The sequence below is a fragment of the Mytilus edulis genome, chromosome 4 (genome assembly GCF_963676685.1).
Source record: "Mytilus edulis chromosome 4, xbMytEdul2.2, whole genome shotgun sequence".
NCBI classification, from domain to species: domain Eukaryota; kingdom Metazoa; phylum Mollusca; class Bivalvia; order Mytilida; family Mytilidae; genus Mytilus; species Mytilus edulis.
In genome coordinates, this window is record NC_092347.1 from 92,267,022 (window position 1) to 92,290,848 (window position 23,827).

Genomic DNA, 23,827 nt, shown 5'->3' on the forward strand with positions numbered 1-23,827 from the left:
CCACTGTTATTACTGGGCCAAGTTCATTATAGATCGAGATAATTGTAGCAAGAAGAATGTCCAGTAAAGTAAGATCTACAAACACATCATAATCACCAAAACACAATTTTGTCATGAATTTATCTGTGTGGTTTAATATGCACATAGACCAAGGTGAGCAACACAGGCTCTTGAGAGCCTCTAGTTTTGTAACAAAATAGTACTTCATTTTTTAATCCTTTTCATACAAGACAATATTTTGTAAAATGGCTTTAATATCAAGATAAACCAATACCCAAGGACTAATAGCAACCGTAGAGTTTGTTAATGAACAGAGGCAACTATCCATTAGAGTTCAACATTGCTTTACTTTAGAAGTGATGGCACTATATATATTCATATATATTATACACTGCCCATTAGTATTAAGACGATGGAAAATTTATCTTGTAATTATTGATTATTTGTGTTCTCTAAATTTGATAAATGAATAAGATGTTCCAAAAGTTCTTCATACTGCTATAGGATACTTCAATTTTTCTTGTTTTCCAATACTAATTAACATTTAAACACTGAATATGCTAAAGGATACTTCAATATTTCTTGTTTTCTAATACTAATTAACATTTAAACACTGAATATGCTATAAGTACTTAACAGAAATCCTATTAGAAGGAGGATTACTGACAACAGAAAATGTCATTAATTTTACATTAATTGCATGGTAGCTAAAGACTGCCATGACATTTCAGCTCAGAACCAATAAAGTTCTGCTTAGAATAGGCTAAAATAATTCATAATCAGTATTAATGTTTTCTGTCTAGCACTTGTTTTCAAATTTTACTGTGGAACATGGTTTTTCTTGTGGGTACTCGTTCAAATAAGGATATATTTTTAAAACCACCGGAAGATTGATGAGAATTCAAAATATATTCTTTGTATATCGTTGCTAGGATTATGAAAATATTAAGAAACTGTCATAATTTTGATTGTCATTTTAAAGATAGAACTACATATCAATGATTTCACTAGAAAAGCATGATGTAATTATGCCGGAAAGTTTATTAAATGAAGAAATCTACAAAATAAATTGAAGGAAACTGAAAATGAAAAAAAAGTGGTAATGAATATTTCTTTTTCAATATATTTAATTCATGCCAGACACTTTGGTAATTAAAACTATCAGTTATAATTAGTGAAGTTTTGCTTTTAAACTTATGACATTTGGAAAAAGCAATTTGAGACTAGACAAATATAGAAGCCATTGAAGCTCAAATGACAAGAGAATTGAATAGTCGTTGGATCACTTTCACAGAAATATACCAATATAATAAATTGTGTAATTTGTTTGAATTTGTGGGTAAAATTGTATTGCTTGAAAGATGGACATTTCTGAATTCCATAATATGACTGCTAAATATGGAGAAAGGATAATTGATATGGTTGGAACAATATTTACAAGTAAACATTTTTTATTTTTAGAATTTTAAATATGTTTTAGTCAATTTATCTTATAGATAATTGGATGTTTTTCCATTATAGAAGAATAGCTTTTTATGTGCCTTTAAATGACAGACATAATATATGTAACTCTATTTTTGTGTATGCCTAACCATGTTTTTCCTTTAAGTGTCTGCTTAAACAAATCCCTACAATTTTATACATTGTTTTGCTTACCTGAGTGTATTTAACAACTTTTCAGATTTTTTGTAATAATAGATTTATGTAGTCTGACAGTCTTTTCTAATCTACTTGTTGTGGCCCAGGACTAGGGAGTGAAGTCCATATTTTAAACTTTTGACTGCAAGTATTAGTGTTGAAATTGTATTATATCCATTGTCAAGCAAATAAATTATACAGCAAGTCCAAATACACTGTCAGATTCCAGAGAAATCTTGGACTACAGTTAATTGACTTGAGTTATTTAGAATTCATCAAATTTCCTTTCTTTAAAGTTCTAACGTTACAGGAATTTAATTGTTCAGGTTGAATTAAGTAAGTTATAACATGATCGAGGCTACCCAAATTGCACCTATTTTAAAGTTTTTTTTACCTATGTTTATTTATGATCTAGACAAAAGTTTCCATTCTGTGTTTATTTTGTTTCATTATTTACTATATAGTTCCACCAATTTAATTTTGAATCCATAGTGAATCATAGAAAATGGGTTTGAACTGACCTCCAAACGATCCATGATTCTGTAAAAGGAGTACACAAATTGGATCCATGCTAAAATTCACATCCTTAAAAGTCAAAACAGATCTTGTTTTATTTCTTCAAATATTTAAAACATTTTGACATTAGTCCATGCTTACATTTTTTTTTTTAAGACATGGATGCTTGTAACATATTGTATTTGCTATTTTTTAAAAGATGACTTTTTTGTGGAGGTCACATGGTGATGTTTCAGTACATTTTACTTTTTCTGATATAGACTGAACGTTTTGGTATATTTAGATATATTTACCTATGTTGAAAGACCTGCATATTTTCAAATCATAAAAATACAAATTGTTTATTCTCTGGGGAAACTTTTCACTGCTATTTGCTAAAAAGGTGCAATTTGGGTACTTGGTGTGTGTGGTTCAGTTGCTTATTTAAAATAAATTATTACAATTTTACTTTAAAACATTTTGATTTTGTTATAGCAATTGGTTATTGCTTAACTATAATAACCAAACTTTCTTTACTTATTGAACACATGCTACAACTTAAATTTGGACAAGAAAATGTTACTGGTTTCCCTAATAAATAGAAAAGACGAATAAAAGGATGCATGGATTTGAATAATTCAATTTTGTATGTACAATGTCTTATGGCCTTTATTTCTGAATAAAAGGCAATATGAATAATTTGAAACAATTTCATCACAGAAAGATAAAAGAAGATGTGGTATGAGTACCAATGAGACAACTCTCCAAGTCACAATTTGTGAAAATAAACCATTATCCTGCACATATATTAGACAGTTGTCATAGGTGTTCTTTTATGTAAAAGTTTTTAAAATGAATTTTATTGAGAAAATATATTATTTTTAGAAAATATGAAATTATGAAATAATTGTATGACAAATATGAATTTAATTACTCAGGTAAAATTTGTAAAACATATTGCCTATATATTTTTGCTCTGAGCAATGTTTTGTTATTTTAATAGCCAATTGTCATTAATTAATCTGAGCAATATTATATTTTAATTAGTATTATAAATGTAATTAACTTGTATCTCTGTAATTGACATTATTCATATTTCACCTTTGGGCATTTTTTAACAATAGTATTAATACTTAAATTATTCCAATTATCACAATTATCCATGTCTGTCATTTTATGAGTAGTTAATGGCATTCACCTAAATATCGGGGTCGAACAGATATTCATCAGTGTAGTCTTGATGGTATTATCCAGCCAACCAGGCTCAACTACTTCAGGACAAACCTGAGTGTACTGAAAAGACAGCTCAACACAACTGAAACTGTTCAAGCCAGACTTTATAAGTTCAACATTAACTTAGAAAATTTGGAACATTTTGGACTTCAAACTTAATGTGCTTTTGGACTAGTGACTAAATTATAATTTGAACATTTGGATTTTAATTATTTGTTTTGACATTTTCATCATTTAAATTAGATCTATTAGTATAATATAACTTACTGCTTAATTCTCCCTTGTAAATTAAGTTTACAACTAATCTCAGTATCCTCATAAAAGTGAACATTAGAGTTATGAGATTATCCAAAATAGAAATCTACCCATGATGCAACATTGTTTGTGATTTAATCTATTAAAAGATAGATAACCATATACCATTAGGGTCCTGATGTGAGTTCTCTAACAAAATCATAAACTTTAATACAATGTATCTTTCAGCATACAAACTTTTTGGGAAAAAATTGCTGAAAACCAGTCGTCTAGTTGCTTCAACACAAGTTTTGACGAATAGTGCCATACCAACCGATGATTGTGATGTTGTTGTTACATTTCCCTCAGAACCAGACACTAATGTCCTCATGTGGTTATTGGACAAACTAAGGGAGAGAACTCCAGATATCATTGTACATGTAAGACATCACAGCAACACTAAGGGACCAGTTCTTCATTTGACAGCTACACATCAGAGGTAAATACTACATATATCATTAGTTCTTTGCCTTACAAAATGCTCTGCATATAATTCTCTATTTGGAAAGTTGTTTTCAGGTGAGCAGAATTATAAAATCTTTTTCACTTTTTGCACCTATAGTTTCCAAATTATCTAGCAATTAAACCTTCAAATTGACAGGAATGGACATAAATGTCTTGTTCCATGAAACATGTCTGTATTTTTTTTTCAAACAATAATTTCTGGACCTCCATGTTTCTTTTTGCAAATGTGCAGTGTCTGTCCATCCATATGTTCCTCCATCCCATAGTTTGTTTTATGTTGCATCTTTCTCAGGAACTACATCATAATGATTTTTTAAATTTGGTTTCAGGGTTTATATAATTCAGTTTAACTGTGTGGTGCGTTTTCAGATTCATTACTCAACAACAAATCTTTAGCGGATTGTGGATATCATCAGTGAGCAGTAGCTCAAAGTTTCACTTGTTTATTAAACACAGAATTTCCTCAGATTCGCTTTTATATGTTTGTCAATGACACACAATTTATACTATTTGCCCTGTTTGTCTACAATTGTTCCTGTTGTACACAAATCATAGCTTAACTGTTTAAGTGCTGTTAAAAATTGGGTAAAAAAATGTACACAGTCTATAAAATCTTTTATTAAATATTTAAGTTCCATTATTCAAGATGAATATGTTTAATTTTTTTTTGCTAGTTAATTACAGACTGGCAGAATAATGTTGACAAAATTTTTTTAAGATTTCAATGAAATGTACACATTTTATTCGACTTCCTTGTACAAGTTCACTTCAATACATTAAACCTTCACTTTCTATTTATTCTCACCATGGTAACGATTTAATTTCCCAATTTGTAGGGTGCAATTCAGTGCAATTTTCTGAATTGTTTTTTATCCTTATAATGGTGCCCTAGGCAGTGAGATATGTCAATTACATTTATTACTGCAGGAATCCCTGAAGTGTTGTTGTTTTAATTGCTTAACTTAATTTATGAGGGATTTTATTTAGAAAGCAATATTAAAATAGTTACAATGCTTTAGATTTGTGGTTATGAATATTTAAAAAAAAGAAAAAAAAGTTTTGTAATAAAATTAATTCATCAGATCGATGCAAAGCACTAAAACATGTAACAAAAATACACAGATCAGAAAAGGCAGGGTATTTATACATCCCTAAACAACAACAAAAAAAAAGAAAAAGATCTAAGAGTACTTTTCAGACTGATGCTCTGCATGTTGTTATTTTGTATTTAAACATTTTTCTTTATTTGATAAAGCCTATAATTATGCATAGAATGTAAATTTGTGCTCTTAATGAGAAGTTGATGAAAATGATCATAAAGACTGCTCTTTCCCTTGCCAATAGATACTTATTAAATCAGTCTATCGAGCATAGAAATCTATGACCATGTTTGTTCTTCCAGGACATTGTGAAAGCTGTTTATACATCAAACACAAAACACAAAGTTGACTGTAAGTTGATCACACATTAACCAGATGCTGCAGATAATGATGTAATCAAGACAGTTTAAAAGCTCAGAATGGATATTGATGAACTGACTTTTAGATATGTTTATAATTGAAATTGATGGGCTAACTTTTAGATATGCCTATACATAATACATATTTTGTACATCAGATATCCTGCTCATTGCCCAATCAACACCAATATTCATTCATCCTTTTGCTATTTATCTGACATGACTGTACATCACAAGTTCCATGATAGTTTATACAACAAATTAGATGCCATTGTTCAAAAGTGAGTGTTGTATTGCCAAGGTCAAGAGTTGCAAAATTTATGGTCAAGTTTCTAAGACTTTCTGATTAATATGAGTCTTAAAAACCAGGATTATGAAAAGGGAGGGGGCAAAGAGTGGACTAACACTTAAAAAATCTATGCATGAACCAAATATGTAGGCTGTAGCTCAATAAGAGGGGGGGGGCAAAACCCTCCTTGTCCCCATAAATTTGCCTCTGAAAGCTAATTTAATTTCTTTATAAATTAAAAAAGGTACTTAAAACAGCACAATATCTTCAATGTTCAATAGCAGCTAACACTAAATGTTCGTGTTCTACAATAATATATTGATTGAATCAAGCAACAAATATGAAATTGTCTTTTTTGTTGACAAATCAGTTTGATGGCCTTTTCATAAGGAATTGAAATAACAAATTCCACTGGAGGCTAATAATAATTGTGTTTTGTAAGGTTCTTTAACCATTTATCAGCTATAAAACAGTATGCTTGTAGTGTCTCCCATAATTGATCATCATTAAATCTGTACTGTAATATTCTTCATCCTGGAGTTAATCAATAAACAGTCTAATGTCAGCTTCAGTTAACTTTGTATGGGAGTTAAACTGGGTTTATGTATTGTTGATGTAACACAATGTATATCAGGGGAATAAAAAGATTATATGAAATCACATGGGGGTAATGAAATATATGGCATTCAATACTAAGGGAGACATTACATGTAATCGTTTGGTGTTAAAAGATATATTGGCATTCAATTGTAAAAGAGTTAGACTGTTTTATTGTTTTGTTTAGAGTAAACATATATTGAAAAACTGGCCATACTTCACAGCAGCTAGTCCTCATTTTTTGTCCATGACATGTTGGATCAACTGGTATTCTATGACTGTGTTGTAGATTGAATTGATATTTTATATTAAATGAATCTAAGTGACTACAAATACATTTATAAAAGAAAATAATTTAAAAAGATTGCTTGCTTTTGAGAAGAAAAATATTATTTTTCTTAAATCAATTCAGATTTTTATTGTCATTACAAAATAGCATCAAATGAGAACTATTCAAAATGTATATGACTGTATGCCTCTTCTAACACTCATCATACAAGTGAGGTATAATGTCTTAGACTTAGATTATCCTTGGGCATTTTGTCTAGTCATTTCTAGTCTGCTCTATAGTCGGGTTGTTGTCTCTTTGACAAATTCCCCATTTCCATTCTCCATTTTATTTTTATGTGTCTATAGACTGTTATGAATTGTAGTTGTTAGTGGATATACAATGGAGTACATTGTTTGGAATAAATGGAGATTAAAAAAAATTAAAAAATGATTAAACAGATCAGAATCATTGACTCAAAGAATTTAATGGTATACATGTAAATACAAGTGAACAATTGATATTTTATTATGTTGTGATGTTACACTATTGTTTCAGATAAGGCCGAGGGTTGGTACCTATTGTAACATTTAAATCCGTTGCATTAATGTTTGCACCTGTCCTTAGTCAGGAATCTGATGTTCAGTAGTTGTCTTTTGTTGATGTGGTTCATTAGTGTTTCTAGTTTCTTTTTTTTAATATAGATTATATTGTTGTTTTTTTTACATTTGAAATGCTTTACACTAGTCATTTTTGGTGCCCTTCAAAGCTTGCTGTTCAGTGTGAGCCAGGGTTCCATGTTGAAGACCATACTTTGACCAATATTGATTTACTTTTACAAATTGTGACATGGATAGAGAGTTGTCTCATTGGCACTCATACCACATCTTCTTATATCTAGATATTTACAATCAAGTTTTGTTTTTATTTGTAGTCTTTTGAAAGTTGCTGAGGAACTAGGGATCAGGAAGCCACTGAAAGAAGAATATGGAGGAGGAATGAAGGAATTTAATTATGAGGACCATGAATGTTTTTCTGGAGTCAGTGATTCTGAGTTCTTTAGTAGTCAGGAAAGACAGAGCATCATACATTACATGTTAAATAATTTAAGGTCCAATGAAGGGGAAAAGCTGGGAAATACAACATTTCTAGAAGGGCAGTCTATCAGTAAGTGAAAGAAAAGAAAACATCTTGAGAGAGATAGTCCAAGGGAAAAAGATTTTCTAGAAAAAATGAGCTAGAGAATTAGAATCTAAATCATTCCCTTAAAAATAGACAACTCTAGTTTCTATTATAAGGAGACTGTCATTATTAGAGATCTATGAATTAAGCTAAAAAAAGTTCCTTAAATCATCAAATAAGAATGTTTTACTCTTATCTCTTTTTTATACTGTTAATATGGACTTTTTAATATAACAAGACACTGTGATACAACATTCTGGGTTGCGTTCAATATTGTAGTGGCTACATAGGGCTATGTAGATTTATGACTATTGAACGAGTAGCTAGCCTAGCTGCTACAAAGATATTGATAGCAGCTAGGCTAGCTACTCATTCAGTAGACAAAAATCTAGGTAGCCTTACATAGCCGCTACAATATTGAAAGCAACCCTGTTGTTGGTGTTGTCAACATCAAGGTTCAGTCTGAGGTTAAAGTTTCTTCATAATACATCAATGACTTGGTCAAACTGTCACAGAATTTTATAGAACTATGACACATGCCTGTTTATGATTAAGTCTATGTTAGGTTATATCCAAAAAAATATTAAAAAAAATATTGTTATGTTATTTAGACATCAATAAAGGAGTTTGATAAAGGGTTTCAGTTTGCTTTGATTTAAAGTCCAATGTTTTGAGATTTAGAAATGTTTTGATTTGATGATTAGATATTGTAAGAAAGTGAACTTAAGTCAAACTTTTATTTCAAAGGTTTGACATTTACATGATAAATAACACAAATAATTAATAGAAGTTGCTTCAAGATTGAATAATAGGATCTCAAGAAAAATCAATATGTCAGAAAATATAAAGTTATACACTTACTACATGTACAGTATGTTAAAAAATCAAGATACATTATTATATAATAGTAAATTTTTGTTTTATTTTTTTATTTCAGTTCCTCTTTTAGAAACAGAGCAAGTCATATCACAAGTCTTCCCACTACACAGTACAGATGATCTGATGGAATTAAAAGAAACATGGATGCAGAAATTCTTCAGCAAGCAACCTCTTGGTAATGAAAAAGATATTCTTATAAAAGTTTGAAAATGTATTTGGAAATTAGTTTTATGATCCGTCCAAGTAACAAAAAGGAGCAATAAGTTTTATATAATTAAGTGGCTAAGTTTTGATAAATAAAATTAAATGTGTACATGGATTTCTTTTGAAAGCTAAGCAAATCCTTTATTTTATGCAAATATTAAGGAAATGTAATGCTCTTGAATTATTAGCTTCCAGTACTCTAATTTGCTGACAACATTTTGTATGACTAATCTTAAGAAACTAGAAATTTAAAATTTGATAACCAAACTGCACAAGTGCAAGCTTAGGAAGAACTGTGTTAAAACAAACATATTTTGAAGGAAAACTGACAAAAATTTTCTTAAAACTATTATCATCAGAAACTCATTACAAACTAATAACGTAATTTTAACCATACATTTAGAAACACTTATCTTCAAAAATACATATAACACAGAAAGTGTAACGTGTGTAAAGCTTTAAAAGTAAAAAAAATCTTAATCATGAAATGAGAACCGACTAAAAATAAATTAATGCATAAATAAAATAATAACACTTCTTGTAATTGATATGCATCAGGCAGTTTTTGCATAGATTTTTAACCGGATTTTTGTGACAAAAATGTCGGTTATTGATTTGGGGATGCTCGGCGGGCGGCCGGGCGGCCGGGCGGTCGGGCAGTCGGGCAGTCGGGCGGTCGGGCGGTCGGGCGGGCGGCAATCAAATGTTGTCCGTGCATTAACTCATGAACCGTTCGGCCAAAGCTTTTAAAATTTTAATATGTTGTTACTGACAACTAAATGAAGGTCAAGTTCAATAATGGCGATTTTGACTTTTACCGTTCAGGAGTTATGGTTCTTGAAAGATTGAAAATGGAGTTTTCAGTCGTGTCCGTGCATTTATGCATGAACTGTTCTACCAAAGCTTCCCAAATTTTAATATGTTGTTACTGATGACAAAATGGAGGTCAAGTTAAATAATGACGATTTTGACTTTTACCGTTCAGGAGTTATGGTTTTTGAAAGATTGAAAAATGGAGTTTCCAGTTGTGTCCGTGCATTTATGCATGAACTGTTCTACCAAAGCTTCCCAAATTTTAATATGTTGTAACTGATGACAAAATAGAAGTCAAGTTCAATAATGACGATTTTGACCTTTACCGTTCAGGAGTTATGGTTCTTGAAAGATTGAAAAATGGTGTTTCCAGTTGTGTCCGTGCATTTTATCATGAACCATTCAACCAAAGCTTTTGAAATTTTTATATGTTGTTACTGATGACAAAATAGAGGTCAAGTTCAATAATGACGATTTTGACTTTTACCGTTCAGGCGTTATGGTTCTTGAAAGATTGTAAAATGGTGTTTCCATTCACGTTGTTGCATTTACTCATGAACCATTCAATCTAAGATTTCAAATTTTAATATGTTGATACTGATGACAAAATGGAGGCCAAATTTGATATTGACGATTTTCACTTTCACCATTCATCAGTAATGGTTCTTGTGATATTGCCAGGACACAAATAAATATTAATAAATCCGGTTTGCTGTCGTTGTGACAGCCTCTTGTTCACTCATATTATCAATATGAAATTTCTAAATTAATTTGTTTCTTGTTTGTACTATTTCCTATATCGTTTATTGATGTTTAAAAGATGGTTCTTGGAAACTAGATATTGATTTGATGTTTTTTAATATAAAACGAGATTCAGATCACATTTTAAACACACATTTTTATTTCAATTGTGCATATTTATATAAAAAATCTATTTGAGTTTTATTTCAGTTAGCATTTGAAATTTTCCTGTGTATTAGGAAATGATTAAAATATCAATGAGAGAATTATCCATGAATTGACAAATAAAGAACAAAACTAAACAATAAACAGGAAAGAATATTAACATTACAGAATACCTTTAAAGATTGATCTTTTAGATATACCTTATTTTACAGTAAAAATAATATTTTAAAGGTTGATTGGGTGTCTTCCTCCATCTTGGATTTAGAAATAGTATTGTACCAGAAAGCAAGGTCTAGATCTTCAATAAAATGTGCAAATTTTTAGAGTAGTAGGTAATTCATGTGTAAGAACTTCCACTTAGATATAGAAAATGACATGTTTTATTACATTACTGGTTGTATTTTACAAAAAACAGAAAACTTTTGTCTGATCAATTTTTTTCCAACTTTGCGAAATAAGGGGAGGCAACTTAAATGCAAGGGCAGATAATTCAGATTAAGGTACTTTTACAATAGAATTTGTTAGGAATTTACCTATTTTATAATGTAGCAAGAAAACGGGTCCGGTGACCCCATTGTTTATTTTTCTTAACTGAAAGTATTCTATTAAAGCCATCTTCCCATATGATATCTCAAAATTCTATGGTGTAGATTACGCTGTATTGCAGAAAATTGGGTTTTCCATGCATAATCTATACAAAATTTGTAAATTTTGAACACTGTGTAGCGTGAAAATACGCCCGGTGACCCTTTTTATAATTTAAAAAAAAAAAGCATGATATAAACTACATTTTGACAAATTATTAAAAAATTCTATGGATTATGATTTAGACACCCCATCTACCTTAACAAGGGGATTAGGCTATTTTTCCTGTGACAACATTATGCATAGATTTATATTATAGAGATATTAAAACTCTGACTATTCAATTAATTTCTATGTTTAATCATTTTTTCCCCCCTACAGATAAGATTTGTAATTATTTTGGAGTAAAGATTGCGATGTACTTTGCCTACCTGGGACATTACACTGTAGCATTGTGTCTACCAGCACTCATTGGATTTCTTATCTGGTTCATTCAAGGGGAAGATGAGGTTTGTATCTAGCGGAAATAAATGTAAACTACAAATTTTATAGTCTTTTTTTTTTTGTGGTGCCTTTTGAAACATGAATATCAGTCAAATTGAAAGACTTTGTTGATATAATTATGAAACTTTGATACCTGAAAATTCTACAAGTTCTTGGAACTTGAATGATGCATAATTGATTATAATACATTACAGCATTATTTTAAAAACATATCTAGTTCTATCATGTCTATCACTTTGTTTTGTGACATTTTTATAGTAGCTTTAAAACGTATCATTATTTGACTTGCCCTAGTAAACTATTGCTGTCAATTTGCACCAAATGTTTTTTTAACTTTTCATTTAAAAAATGGAGATGTGGTATGAATTCCAAATGGGACAAATATCCACCAAACACCCAAGGACAAAGATTCGAACGACCGTGGTTAACAGCTTGTTTCATATGTGCAGGCTTGCTTCTCTGGGGCTTTTTATGCATTACACATTTCCCTCACTAGGTAAAAAAGATGTGATATGATTGCCAACTATTAGACAACTTTTCACCAAAGACCCCCCCCCACCCCCCCCCCCAAAAAAAAAAACAAAACAAAAAAAAACAATTATGCAAAACTGTGTAACCTACAAGTCACTACACAGCCCTCAACAAGAGCAAGAGCAAAACTCATACCCAATATGTATTAAGTAGTAATAGGGCACAGAATAGCAAATCTAATATTGTACCATTTATTTGACTTGAATCAACAGATTATAAATATACCCTGTTTTACACTCCACTGTGAATTTTAGATCTAAACTGACCAAGGACATGTGTTGTACCAAAATATCTATCCTTTGATAGGATACTATTTCATCTTATTTGTATATATCTTGTATTCATATTGTTGTACAAATCTTTGGACTTATCTAGAACTTACAATTAATTGTACACCTTACAAAAAACCGATTAGTTACTTCCTAAATTTGCATAATTTCCTTTGCTTCTTTTCTGCTATGCTAAGCTAATGGTAGAATCTCTTTGTTTTGTTTTTAGGGAGCAGACGACTTGGATTTATTGATATTTGCCTTATTTAATGCTATATGGGCTACATTATACTTAGAACACTGGAAGAGGAGAAGTTCTAAGCTGGCCTATGAGTGGGGAACATTAGATAAAAAGGATGAGCTATTAGAAGACCCAAGACCATTGTTTACAGTAAGTATAGCATACACATTACAATTGTTTAAAGGTTTTCTTGTTTTACTCCAAGGATGACAAAAAGTGAATTATTGACAAGGACATAATTTTCTTGTTTAGAAAAAAAACCACAATTAGTCTGCATTCAGGCATGTTGTTCATTTAAAAGAAAAAAGAGTGAAACAGCTGATACTTGAAAGCTTAAAAGAAATAGTTTATCTATATTACATATAAATTTGCATTGCAGGATAAAATCAATGAATACATTTATTTGTACTCTGACAAAAAAAAACTAGAGACAATATCTTTACAAGCTTCACTTTCCTTTCCTTATAATATATCTGTAGAAATACAGATATTGATGTAATCTATTTATCTATGTATTGTATTAACATTATCCTATTTATATTTTTTAAAAGGGAGACCTAAGAGAAAGTCCAGTTACGGGCAGACAAGAACCATATTACCCTCAGTGGAAGAGGAATTTATTTCGTTATTTTGTTTCCTTGCCTGTGGTCCTTCTCTGTTTACTGGTTGTCTTTGTGGTCATGTTACTGATCTTCCAGTTCCAGGAATGGATCAACAGGAAAGTAGCAGAAGACAGTTACCCAGGATTCCTCACTTTCGTTCCTAAGATTCTATTGGCTATATGTATAGGAATATCTGATGAGATCTACAAGAAGATAGCCTTCTGGTTAAATGACATGGGTATAACAGATATTTATTTGTTTTGCAATAATGTGTTTCTTAATTTTTAGTCCAGTAAAGTTGAGTAAAATTAGATTTGGCGATTTTAAGACCAATTTTGGAAGGTTTTTTGCCTATTTTATGTGCTTTCTATACAAATATTCACCCAATCTGCAATATTTCAGATAATAAAAGAGATAAGTGCATTATGTTTTTGATTTTCAGTTGTAGTTCAATGAGCCAAGGTTGTATGCAAAATTTTAGCAAAATCTGCAACATAGCCCATTTACTGTTTTCTGACCTTAACTGACACTATCTGATCCTATCTAACTGAAGATTAGATTATCTCACTAATGGTTAATTTATATGATCTAACTAATGTTTAACTAGAATTATCTAACTAATGTTTAACTGAAATAATCTAACTAATGTTTAACTAGAATTATCTAACTAATGTTTAACTGAAATAATCTAACTAATGGTTAACTAGAATTATCTAACTAATGTTTAACTGAAATAATCTAACTAATGGTTAACTAGAATTATCTAACTAATAATAACTGAAATAATCTAACTAATGGTTAACTAGAATTATCTAACTAATAATAACTGAAATAATCTAACTAATGGTTAACTAGAATTATCTAACAAATGGTAAACTGAAATAATCTAACTAATGGTTAACTAGAATTATCTACCAAATGGTAAACTGAAATAATGTAACTAATGGTTAACTAGAATTATCTAACTAATGTTTAACTAGAATTATCTAACTAATGTTTAACTAGAATTATCTAACTAATGGTTAACTGAAATAATCTAACAAATGGTAAACTACAATTATCTAACAAATGGTAAACTGAGATTATTTATTAAAACTAATGATTATATGAAAGTATCTAACTATATCTAACTAATTGTTTATTTGTATTTAAGAAAACTACAGAATGGATGAAGCATATGAAAATCATCTCATCACAAAATTAGCAACTGTAAGTACAAAACTTAAAAAAAACAAAGGTGACCAAAACATTTCATGAATACAATACAGCAAATATTTACCTCTTTTGACATACAAAAAAGGTTTGTAATAGAGTGGTATAAAATTAAGAGCAACCCATCAACAAATAGTAAAAACATATAAAGGCAATGAACTTTTCCAATATATCTTATTTACCACATCAAATATAGTCACTAAACAACAGTATTTGAATCAAATTTTAAATATGTAAGACTCAGATCAATGTCCGGTCTCTAATCGACTTCCGTACCTCAAATTGACATCCAAATCTGACGTTATAATAAAATAACATTCTAAATCGACGTTCAATTTTATGCCTATCTAATTGATGTCCATTGTTTTGCTTCTCTAATAGACGTCCAATTTTTATACGCCCATCAAAATTTTGACGGGACGTATTATGGTATACAAATGTCCGGTGTCTGTCTGTCTGTCCGGCGTAAACATGTTGCACCGTAACTTGAGAACGACTTATCCAAATTTCATGAAACTTAATATAGTTGTTTCTTATAATAGTCAAATGATCTGTATACTTTTTGGTGAAAATAAGATTTAAACTTTTTGAGTTACGGCACTTTGTAACTAAAACAGGGGTGTGTTTTTTTCACATGTCGCACCGTATCTCAAAAACAATTCTTGATTAATGCTTAAAACTTTACACACTTCTTAGTTATATTAATCTTAATATCTGTATACTTTTTGGTGATGATTCAAAATTTCATTTTTGAGTTATTGAGTATTTTGTAAAAAAAGGGGAGTTTTTTTTACATGTCGCGCTGTATCTCAAAAATCATTTATGATTATTGCTTGAAACTGTACACACTTCTTTGTTATATTAATCTAAAGATCTGTATACTTTTTGGTTTGATTCAAAACTTTATTTTAGTGATATTTAGTTTTTTGTAAAAATAAAAACAGGGTGGGGGGTTTTAACATGTCCCGCCGTGTCTCAAAAACAATAAATGGTTATTTTTCAAAACTTTCTCAGAAACTATTGATGATTATTGCATAAAAATTCCACAGAAGACATCGGGCGTATCTTGCGCTCATGGCGCAGCTGTTTATTTTACATGTCGCGCCATATCTCAAAAACAATTTATGATTATTGCTTAAAACTTTACACATGTCTTTGTTATATTAATCTAAAGATTTGTATACTTTTTGGTGATGATTCAAAATTTCATTTTTGAGTTATTTAGTATTTTGTAAAAAAGGGGGAGGTTTTTTTTTACATGTTGTGCCGTATCTCAAAAACAATTTATGGTTATTGCTTAAAACTATACACACTTCTTTGTTATATCAATCTAAAGATCTGTAAACTTTTTGGTGATGATTCAAAATTTTATTTTTGAGTTATTGAGTATTTTGTCAAATAGGGGAGGGTTTTTTACATGTCGCGCCGTATCTCAAAAATAATTTATGATTATTGCTTAAAACTTTACACACTTCTTTGTTATATTAATCTAAAGATCTGTATACTTTTTGGTGATGACTCAAAATTTTATTTTTGAGTTATTGAGTATTTTGTAAAAAAGGGGAGGGTTTTTGGAAAATGACGCAGTCATTGTTCCATTACTGCCGACCTGAACTTCATTACATTTCTCTGCCTACCGCGCTTGGTTTCGTATTTACTATTTTCCATACAAACTGGAATCTGCTTGTGTTATCATTATGCATGATCATTGTGTAGTTATCAGCCAGGAACCAGTTTACACTCGGTTTCATATTTACTATACAAACTAACTGGTTTCTGCTTGTATTCCACTACACTCGAACAAAGTGTTGTAGTTTGACGGGAACCAGTTTAGAATTTGTAAACTACAAAACGTAATCGGTTATTGTTCATTCCGTTTTGGTGTTTCATACCGACTTATATGGTTTGAATAAGCTTAAGACCCTTCAAACATTAATGTGATAGGTATATTAAAGACTGTTTTACAAAAGGATGGAACTGTTTTACTTTCAAAGTCGTACTATAGTGATATCTGTCATGTACGGATTTCCACTCTCACCGGTTAATTTCTTCTTTTACACGTGCTTTTGAAACTTCCTGTTTATAAACATCGCAAGTTTCAAAATTGTTATTTGAGTGAATTACACTTATTTTTACAATCATGAAGCGTTCCAGAATCATTTTCAAGCAGTTTCTTCTTCTCTTTGATGATGGAAAATAGGTTTTCTCAAGAAAATACCGCAAACGATCGCAGAGGAATTGAAACGTACAAGTCAAGTCGGCACCTGGTTAAATTGGCATCTAGTCAAATCTGCACCTATTTGACGTCAATTCGGCATCCAATAATATTTGTTATAATATTTTCTATTCAATTAATTAATAACTGTTACCAAGTACATAGTGAATATGTTGTTGTGTATTTAGGTAAACAAGGAAACCAAAGTGAATATGTTGTTGTGTATAAAGGTAAACAACGAAGCCCTTACCCAACTGTTGTTCTAACAATTAGACAATTATTAAAATAAAATGGAAAACTATGAGTCCCTTTCAATAAATCAAACTTTCATGCCAAATAATTAGCAAATTTAAGTTGTTTTTTTTCAGTAAAGTTTAAACAGCATTAAACCAAAAATCCCGTAAAATGCTCAACTGGTTAAAATAATGCATAAAAATATCCAATATCTCATGTATTAGTCCAAATAATTATGACGTCTGGCAAGGATATTTTATTTTTTTTCTGGGACGCCTTCCTACGACGTTCGTAGGAAGGCGTCCCAGAAAATAATTAACATAGCCTTGCGGTCATAGAAAGGTGTCCCAGAATAAAATTAAAAAAGCCTTGCCAGACGTAATAATTATTTGGACTACTCATATATATTACATTAAAAATACACCAAAAAAGTCATTTAGTTGAGAAAAATTAATATATATACAAAATGTACATGAACACCCAAAAATGTGAAAGTTAGTATTTAACTCTTTTTGCTTAAATACTGAAAAAATTCTGGCAACCCCTTTCTTATTTTTACTCTTTTTGCTTAAAATACTGTTAAAAATATATATTTAACATGGGTGACGAATTGACTATATCAGGTGTCGATTTAACCAGGTGCTGATTTGTCCAGGTGCCAATTTAACCAGGTGCTGGTTTGACTAGAATTCTTTGACAAATGTTTGAAATTACCTGAGTTTCATTAGACCTTTGATAACAGTAACAAAAAGATTATTTACTTAATATTTTGTGGGAGAAGGGGGTTCAGACTGTGGTATCAGGTCTGTTCGCGCCCAATACACTTTCGCACCCTACACGTTCGCACCCAAGGTCTGTTCGCACTCTACTCATTCGTGCCCAATTTTAATTCAAATTCAAGTTGAATAATTGGAAAATCATGATTGTTGTTTTAAATTGCTTTGGTGTAAATACTGAATGTATTTATAGCTTGGTATGAGTAAAACATTGAAGATTTTAAAGGAAAAACACAAAAGATAATTGTTTTTAACAGCTTGATCCCTTTGATCTGAAACAACGAAGCAATAAAATATAGGAACCAAAATATAGCAATCCACTATTATAACCAAAACATGATAAAATTTATTCAACAAACAGAAAAAAACATAGTCAGAATCTCACTTCATTTTGAAACAAGTCAATGAAACAAAGTTATAGCAATACATTAACCAAAACATGATTAAGAGTTATTCAACACAAAATAAAACGTTGACAAAATACCACTTTATTTAGAAAGGATTATTATTATTTTTAACAATACCCTATCCAAAACATGATTAAGATTTATTCAACACTTTATTTTGAGACAATGACAACAATTATACTTATAAGAAAACACTTGCTTACAGAGTTATTAAACACAAAACCAATTAAGATTGGGTGCGAACATGTAGGGTGTGAAAGTGAAAGGGGGCGAACATGAGTGGGCACAAACGTGAATGGGGCGCGAACGGACCCGGATTCAAACTATGTACCAGTGAGAAATATACAAGCCTTTCTACGGTATTTATTTGTACAAATTCAGGTAGTCTTGACCTATTCATTTATCTTAAAAAAACAGCCAGTTGTCACCTTCACTTCACACACACACATATACAATTATATGCTTACGAGACATGTTGCATTGTTAAACTAATTAAGGTATGTGAAAATCAAGACTTGCATAAAAACTATTCCAATATTAGAGACAGTGGCGTCATTTTTCTTCAGAGATTCAGCTCTTTGATTTTTACATGTTGTGCCGTATCTCAAAAACAATTTATGATTATTGCTTAAAACTTTACACACTTCTTTGTTATATTATCTAAAGATCTGTATACTTTTTGGTTTTGATTCAAAATTTTTTTTTTGTAAAAAAAAAAAACAGGGTGGGGGGTTTCACATGTCCCGCTGTGTCTCAAAAACAATGTATGGTTATTGCTTAAAACTTTCTCAGAAACTGTTTATGATTATTGCATAAAACTTCCACACAAGAAGTCTGGCGTATCATGCGCTCATGGCGCAGCTGTTTATTAGGTTTTCTAGTCAACGTCCATTGTGGACACAGAATACAAAACTGAACTGAAACAATAGCAGTGGAAACATTTAGACCTTAAAACATATTATGTGTGACAAATAACATCTAAAAAAAAAATCAATAATTCATTACGTACTAGAATAAGAATGTAAACAGGTTGGGATATCAATTTTACTTAAAAATTAGGAGATGTGGTATGATTTCCAATGGGACAACTAACCACCAAAGTTCAATTAAAAGGGAATGTGATCAATTATTAGAAACCGTACGCCTTTCAACAATGATAGAAACCCATACCTCAAAGGCTACAAAAGGCCGTGACATGAATAATGTACACAATTCAAATTAGAAAAATACCAGTCTTAATCATTAAAAAAAATTCTGAAAAACAAATATGTTTCACTCCAGGTGTAAAACTCAGAAATTTGTTAAAATATTTCTTACAGAGTCCAAGTTATAATACTTTCAAAACAATTGGCTGTACTTCTGTATATATTGTCTATTGTTGTAGACTGAATAATGTTCCTCTAAGATTTCGTTGGGTTGCTTTCTCATTTACCTACACTTACATGCATGTAATTTATTAATATGAATAGGAAATACACACTATTGTGTAAATCGATTGGATTAACTTTTTATAAAGATAAATATAAATATGCATTTTACCTATTTCGAGTTGAAAAAATCATTATGGAAAGTATGTATAAAGGTTTGAATATTTAGTTGTCATTATTACCATACAAAACATGTACATGTATAAGTATAAGTTCAAGTCCAGTAGTTTATTATTTATTGATATTGGACATCGATTAAAGACAACTACAATCAATCGGTCGTTTTGGCAATACATGACGTCACATTAAGGGCATACGATACAGTTTTGATCCTGTATTTACAAGTTGATGAAAATTTGCTTATAGGCTCTTTTTTACCTGATTTAATCAAATATGTAATAAAAAATATACCTTCATGTGCTACTTTTTGAGTTAAATGAGGTTGAAATTTTGTATATTTGCTCAAAATTCGGATTTGTGGCCGTATTTTTCCTTTCGAAAGAAAGCCATAACTTTTTTGTTTTAAAAGATAAACACAAATTGTTTTTTGTTAAATAATTTGTAATTTCTGTATTGTATAAGAATTCTAAAAATTTATGCATTTTTTGTTCAGAAATTACTCATATTTATCAAATGGTCAAGAATTGAGAAAAAAACATCATTTTTTACTGTATATTTTTCAAAATTAAAAAAATTGCACTATTTACAGTTTTATAACATTTGGTCCACATAATATCTGCAAAATGAAACAAAATGTCGTTTTAAAAAATGGGGGTCCATGCACTCGTTTTCAAACTAAATCAGTTTGAATGATAAAAATCAGTCGAAAAATGCATCTTTTCCCGATATGTCACAGTTTGACGTTGCGAAAATAACATTTTACTTTAGCAACGTCATTACCTCCCCTGTAACTGTATCGTATGGCTTTAAACGTCGATTAGGGTATCAAAATATTTGACGTCGATTTGTGAAACGGAAGTCGATTTGAGGAACAGACGTTGATTAGAGGCCGGACGTAGATCTGAGTCTTACATATATATAATCAGCAATCAATTGGGGTCCACACTATAAAATTAGATATTTTGTGATCAGATGAAGGGGAAATCTTATTATTAAATGTGGAAATTGTATGATACTTTTATTATTGTGTAAAACTGTAAAGGGTGTCTAATTCTTCCTACTGTCCATTTGAAACAAAATTGTCAGATGAATCCTAATCAGAGTTATTCACTCTTGGTCATTCATTTAGCAAAAACATAATTTAAAAAATGTATATGCTTGCCAGAATATCACAGATAAAGAATTTGCTTTAATAAATTTATTGAATTAACAATATTTTCTGATATAGTTTCAGTTTGTGAATTCTTTTCTGTCACTGTTTTACATTGCCTTTTACCTACAAGACATGGACAGACTCAGAGATGTAAGTATTTTCTGCTTTATTTGATTAAACACTTCCTTAAACTTCTACCTGTATAACAAGTGTTCATTTGAATGATATTTTTGCATGATTTTTACACGTTTTTTTTTTTTTTTTTTAAAGAAATGTAATTTTAAAAAGATGTGAACTAGCATATGGATATAATTTACCAGTATATATGTTGTGATAAGGTCATCCATGATGATGACTCATAAAATGAGTTATTTATCAGGCTTTATATTATGTATAATAAATGATATTTTGTAATGTCACTTATACTAAGAGAATGAATGTTGAACTCTAGGGAAGTATTTCTGAAATGATAGATAAAACTAGTTTGCTGATGAACAAATTAAATGCTGTAGCTTTGGGAATACTTTTGATATAATTTGCAGTTTGGCATTTTGAACTGTTTTCCATTATATCATTAGCAGTAAACATCAGTTTTTACATCAGAAATAAGTTTTTATTGTATGAGTAGCAGGGGACACTCATAAAAGTACGGTTTTGAGCTTTTTAATTTATCAGAATGAGTGCAGAATTTTTCTTTTAACCTTTAAGGGAAATTTTAATTTTTTAGACCATTCTCTTGGTTTTAAGATCTTTGTCTATATTCAACTTTTACCATTTATTTTGTTATTTTGCAAAGTTTTGTATGCTTTTATCTTTAACTTAAATACATTTTTACATCAGTATATATGGGTGGTAAAGGCAAGATTTCATTTGTAAGTGGTTTACTTTATGTTTAACAGATAATCAAAAAAATCTTGTATTGTATATATTGCTGTAGAAATCTCTAATACTTAAATGCAGAAATTATTGTGATATTTTCATTATTGCGAAAAAATGCGACTGGGTTATAATAGCAATAATATAAATTTGCATTATGAACTTTTTTATACGAACTAAACAGAATTTTTCTCAATATTGTAAAAATTAAAATAGCATTTTAGTCTAAAATGACAAAAACAGAATCATAAATCCAGGCAATAATTTCTGAATTTACAGTATACAATGACTTACTTCTTGTAGCAATTGGCTGCTATTTTGATAACAAGACAGATATTGGGTAATATAAAAGAAGCTCTATTACCTTATCTACAATGGCAAGCCAGACTTTGTAAAGTTGGTTATGAAATGGTCAGTGAGCTGTCTCCTGGCAATTCTTCTAAGGGAGACAACTGTCAAGATGAGCCCTCAGAAGGATCAGAAATAAGAAAAAGGACTGTCACCTTTCAGGATAGTTCAAAGGAAGAAAATACAGATATCCCAAAACGAAAACCAGGAGACAGAAGACACAGTATATATGTTAAAAGAAGTTTAAAGTTAACTCAGGCTGAGGTGGAAAGTGAAATGAAAAAGGTGAAAAAATATGTTATTTGTCTGATGTCTGTTATAAATAAAATACGGGAAACACTTTTATAGTTAATTGGAATTTCCCTTTTTTACATGAAGGTGATGCTTTAAAATTCCTGAAATGTCCAGGACATTAACAAAATACAAAGCAGGTAACTTTGAAAATGAGTCCAGAGATCAACAGACTACTCTATATACATGATATAGTAAAATAATTTGCAAAAAAGTTGTCATCTTACCACAAAATTTATCCTTGACAAACATTTCACTGTTCATTTGATAGCATTGAAGAATGCCATAGCAAAAACTAACAACAAACACAGTTAAAATCTGACTGCCTTTTCTACGGCCTAAACCATTTATAAAACTAGAATTTAGAATAACCTTGAATTCATTGTTCTTATATAAACTCAACCATCTTCTCCAATTTGTAAATTATCCAACAATAATAATAAACTTCTTTTGTGTGTGTCTGAATTGGTAATGTTTATTTTACAGTATGAAGACACCTTAGAAGACCATTTAGAGATGTTGATACAGTTTGGATATGTGACCTTATTTTCCTCAGCGTTTCCTTTGGCAGCGTTGTGTGCTTTGTTAAACAATATCATAGAAATCCGTAGTGATGCATTCAAACTTTGTATGCATCATCAGAGACCATTTGGCAAGAGTGTAGAGAGTATTGGGACTTGGCAGGTAATTGTTTTTAATATAAACAAATCTGAAGTTGTTTAAAAGGACTATAATAAACAAAGTACATAAAAAAAATAAAAAATCTTTGAATAAACCATCACAATTTCTACTTCAGACACATGTTTTATATTTGAAGTTATTTCCCCTTCCAAATTAAGTGTCAGATCCAGAATTACCTGTTTAACCCCGAACCTTTCTGAGAGGCAAGTTTTTTTTATGCTTATGATTATAGCTTCTAGTTATTGACCCCAAGTTATGAATTTGAAGTGTTTGTAAAATAGCTGTCATTTGTTTGTAACAGTTCCAAACTTAAATGTCTTACAGTAAATAATAACTTACAGTTTATTTGTCTATAAAAATCTATCCATCAAAATATTGAATGTGTTGAAAAACCTTGAAATTTTTGTACAAAAAAGTTCAGAAACCCATTTATTTACATTCTTTATTATACATTTTATAAGACCTTTTATTGATTAACTGTCTATCAAAAATATTGAAGGATGCTTTGGAACTGATGGGAATAATAGCTGTTGGTGTAAACTGTGCTCTGATTGGTGTAAGTGGACAAATTGGTCGTCTGCTTCCAGTGACAGAACTGTCAACAACTATAATTATCATTGTTGTTTTAGAGGT

At 30.3% G+C, this 23,827-nt stretch overlaps 1 protein-coding gene across 4 annotated transcripts in view; it reads left to right on the plus strand.

Annotated features, from left to right (window-relative positions):
- Nucleotides 1-23,827, plus strand: part of LOC139521065 (anoctamin-8-like) — a 41,803-nt gene that overhangs the window by 13,861 nt on the left and 4,115 nt on the right. For 3 of the 4 annotated variants that reach the window (XM_071314313.1, XM_071314312.1, XM_071314316.1), the window contains 11 exons: nt 3,850-4,099; nt 7,673-7,905; nt 8,858-8,974; nt 11,689-11,816; nt 12,841-13,002; nt 13,404-13,692; nt 14,608-14,663; nt 21,074-21,148; nt 22,178-22,507; nt 23,000-23,197; nt 23,694-23,825. In XM_071314313.1, coding sequence (XP_071170414.1) covers nt 3,850-4,099; nt 7,673-7,905; nt 8,858-8,974; nt 11,689-11,816; nt 12,841-13,002; nt 13,404-13,692; nt 14,608-14,663; nt 21,074-21,148; nt 22,178-22,507; nt 23,000-23,197; nt 23,694-23,825 — 1,970 coding nt within the window. Of the gene's footprint in view, nt 1-1,253; nt 1,441-3,849; nt 4,100-7,672; nt 7,906-8,857; nt 8,975-11,688; nt 11,817-12,840; nt 13,003-13,403; nt 13,693-14,607; nt 14,664-21,073; nt 21,149-22,177; nt 22,508-22,999; nt 23,198-23,693; nt 23,826-23,827 lie in introns of those variants that run through there. The other variant, XM_071314315.1, reaches the window with a different exon arrangement.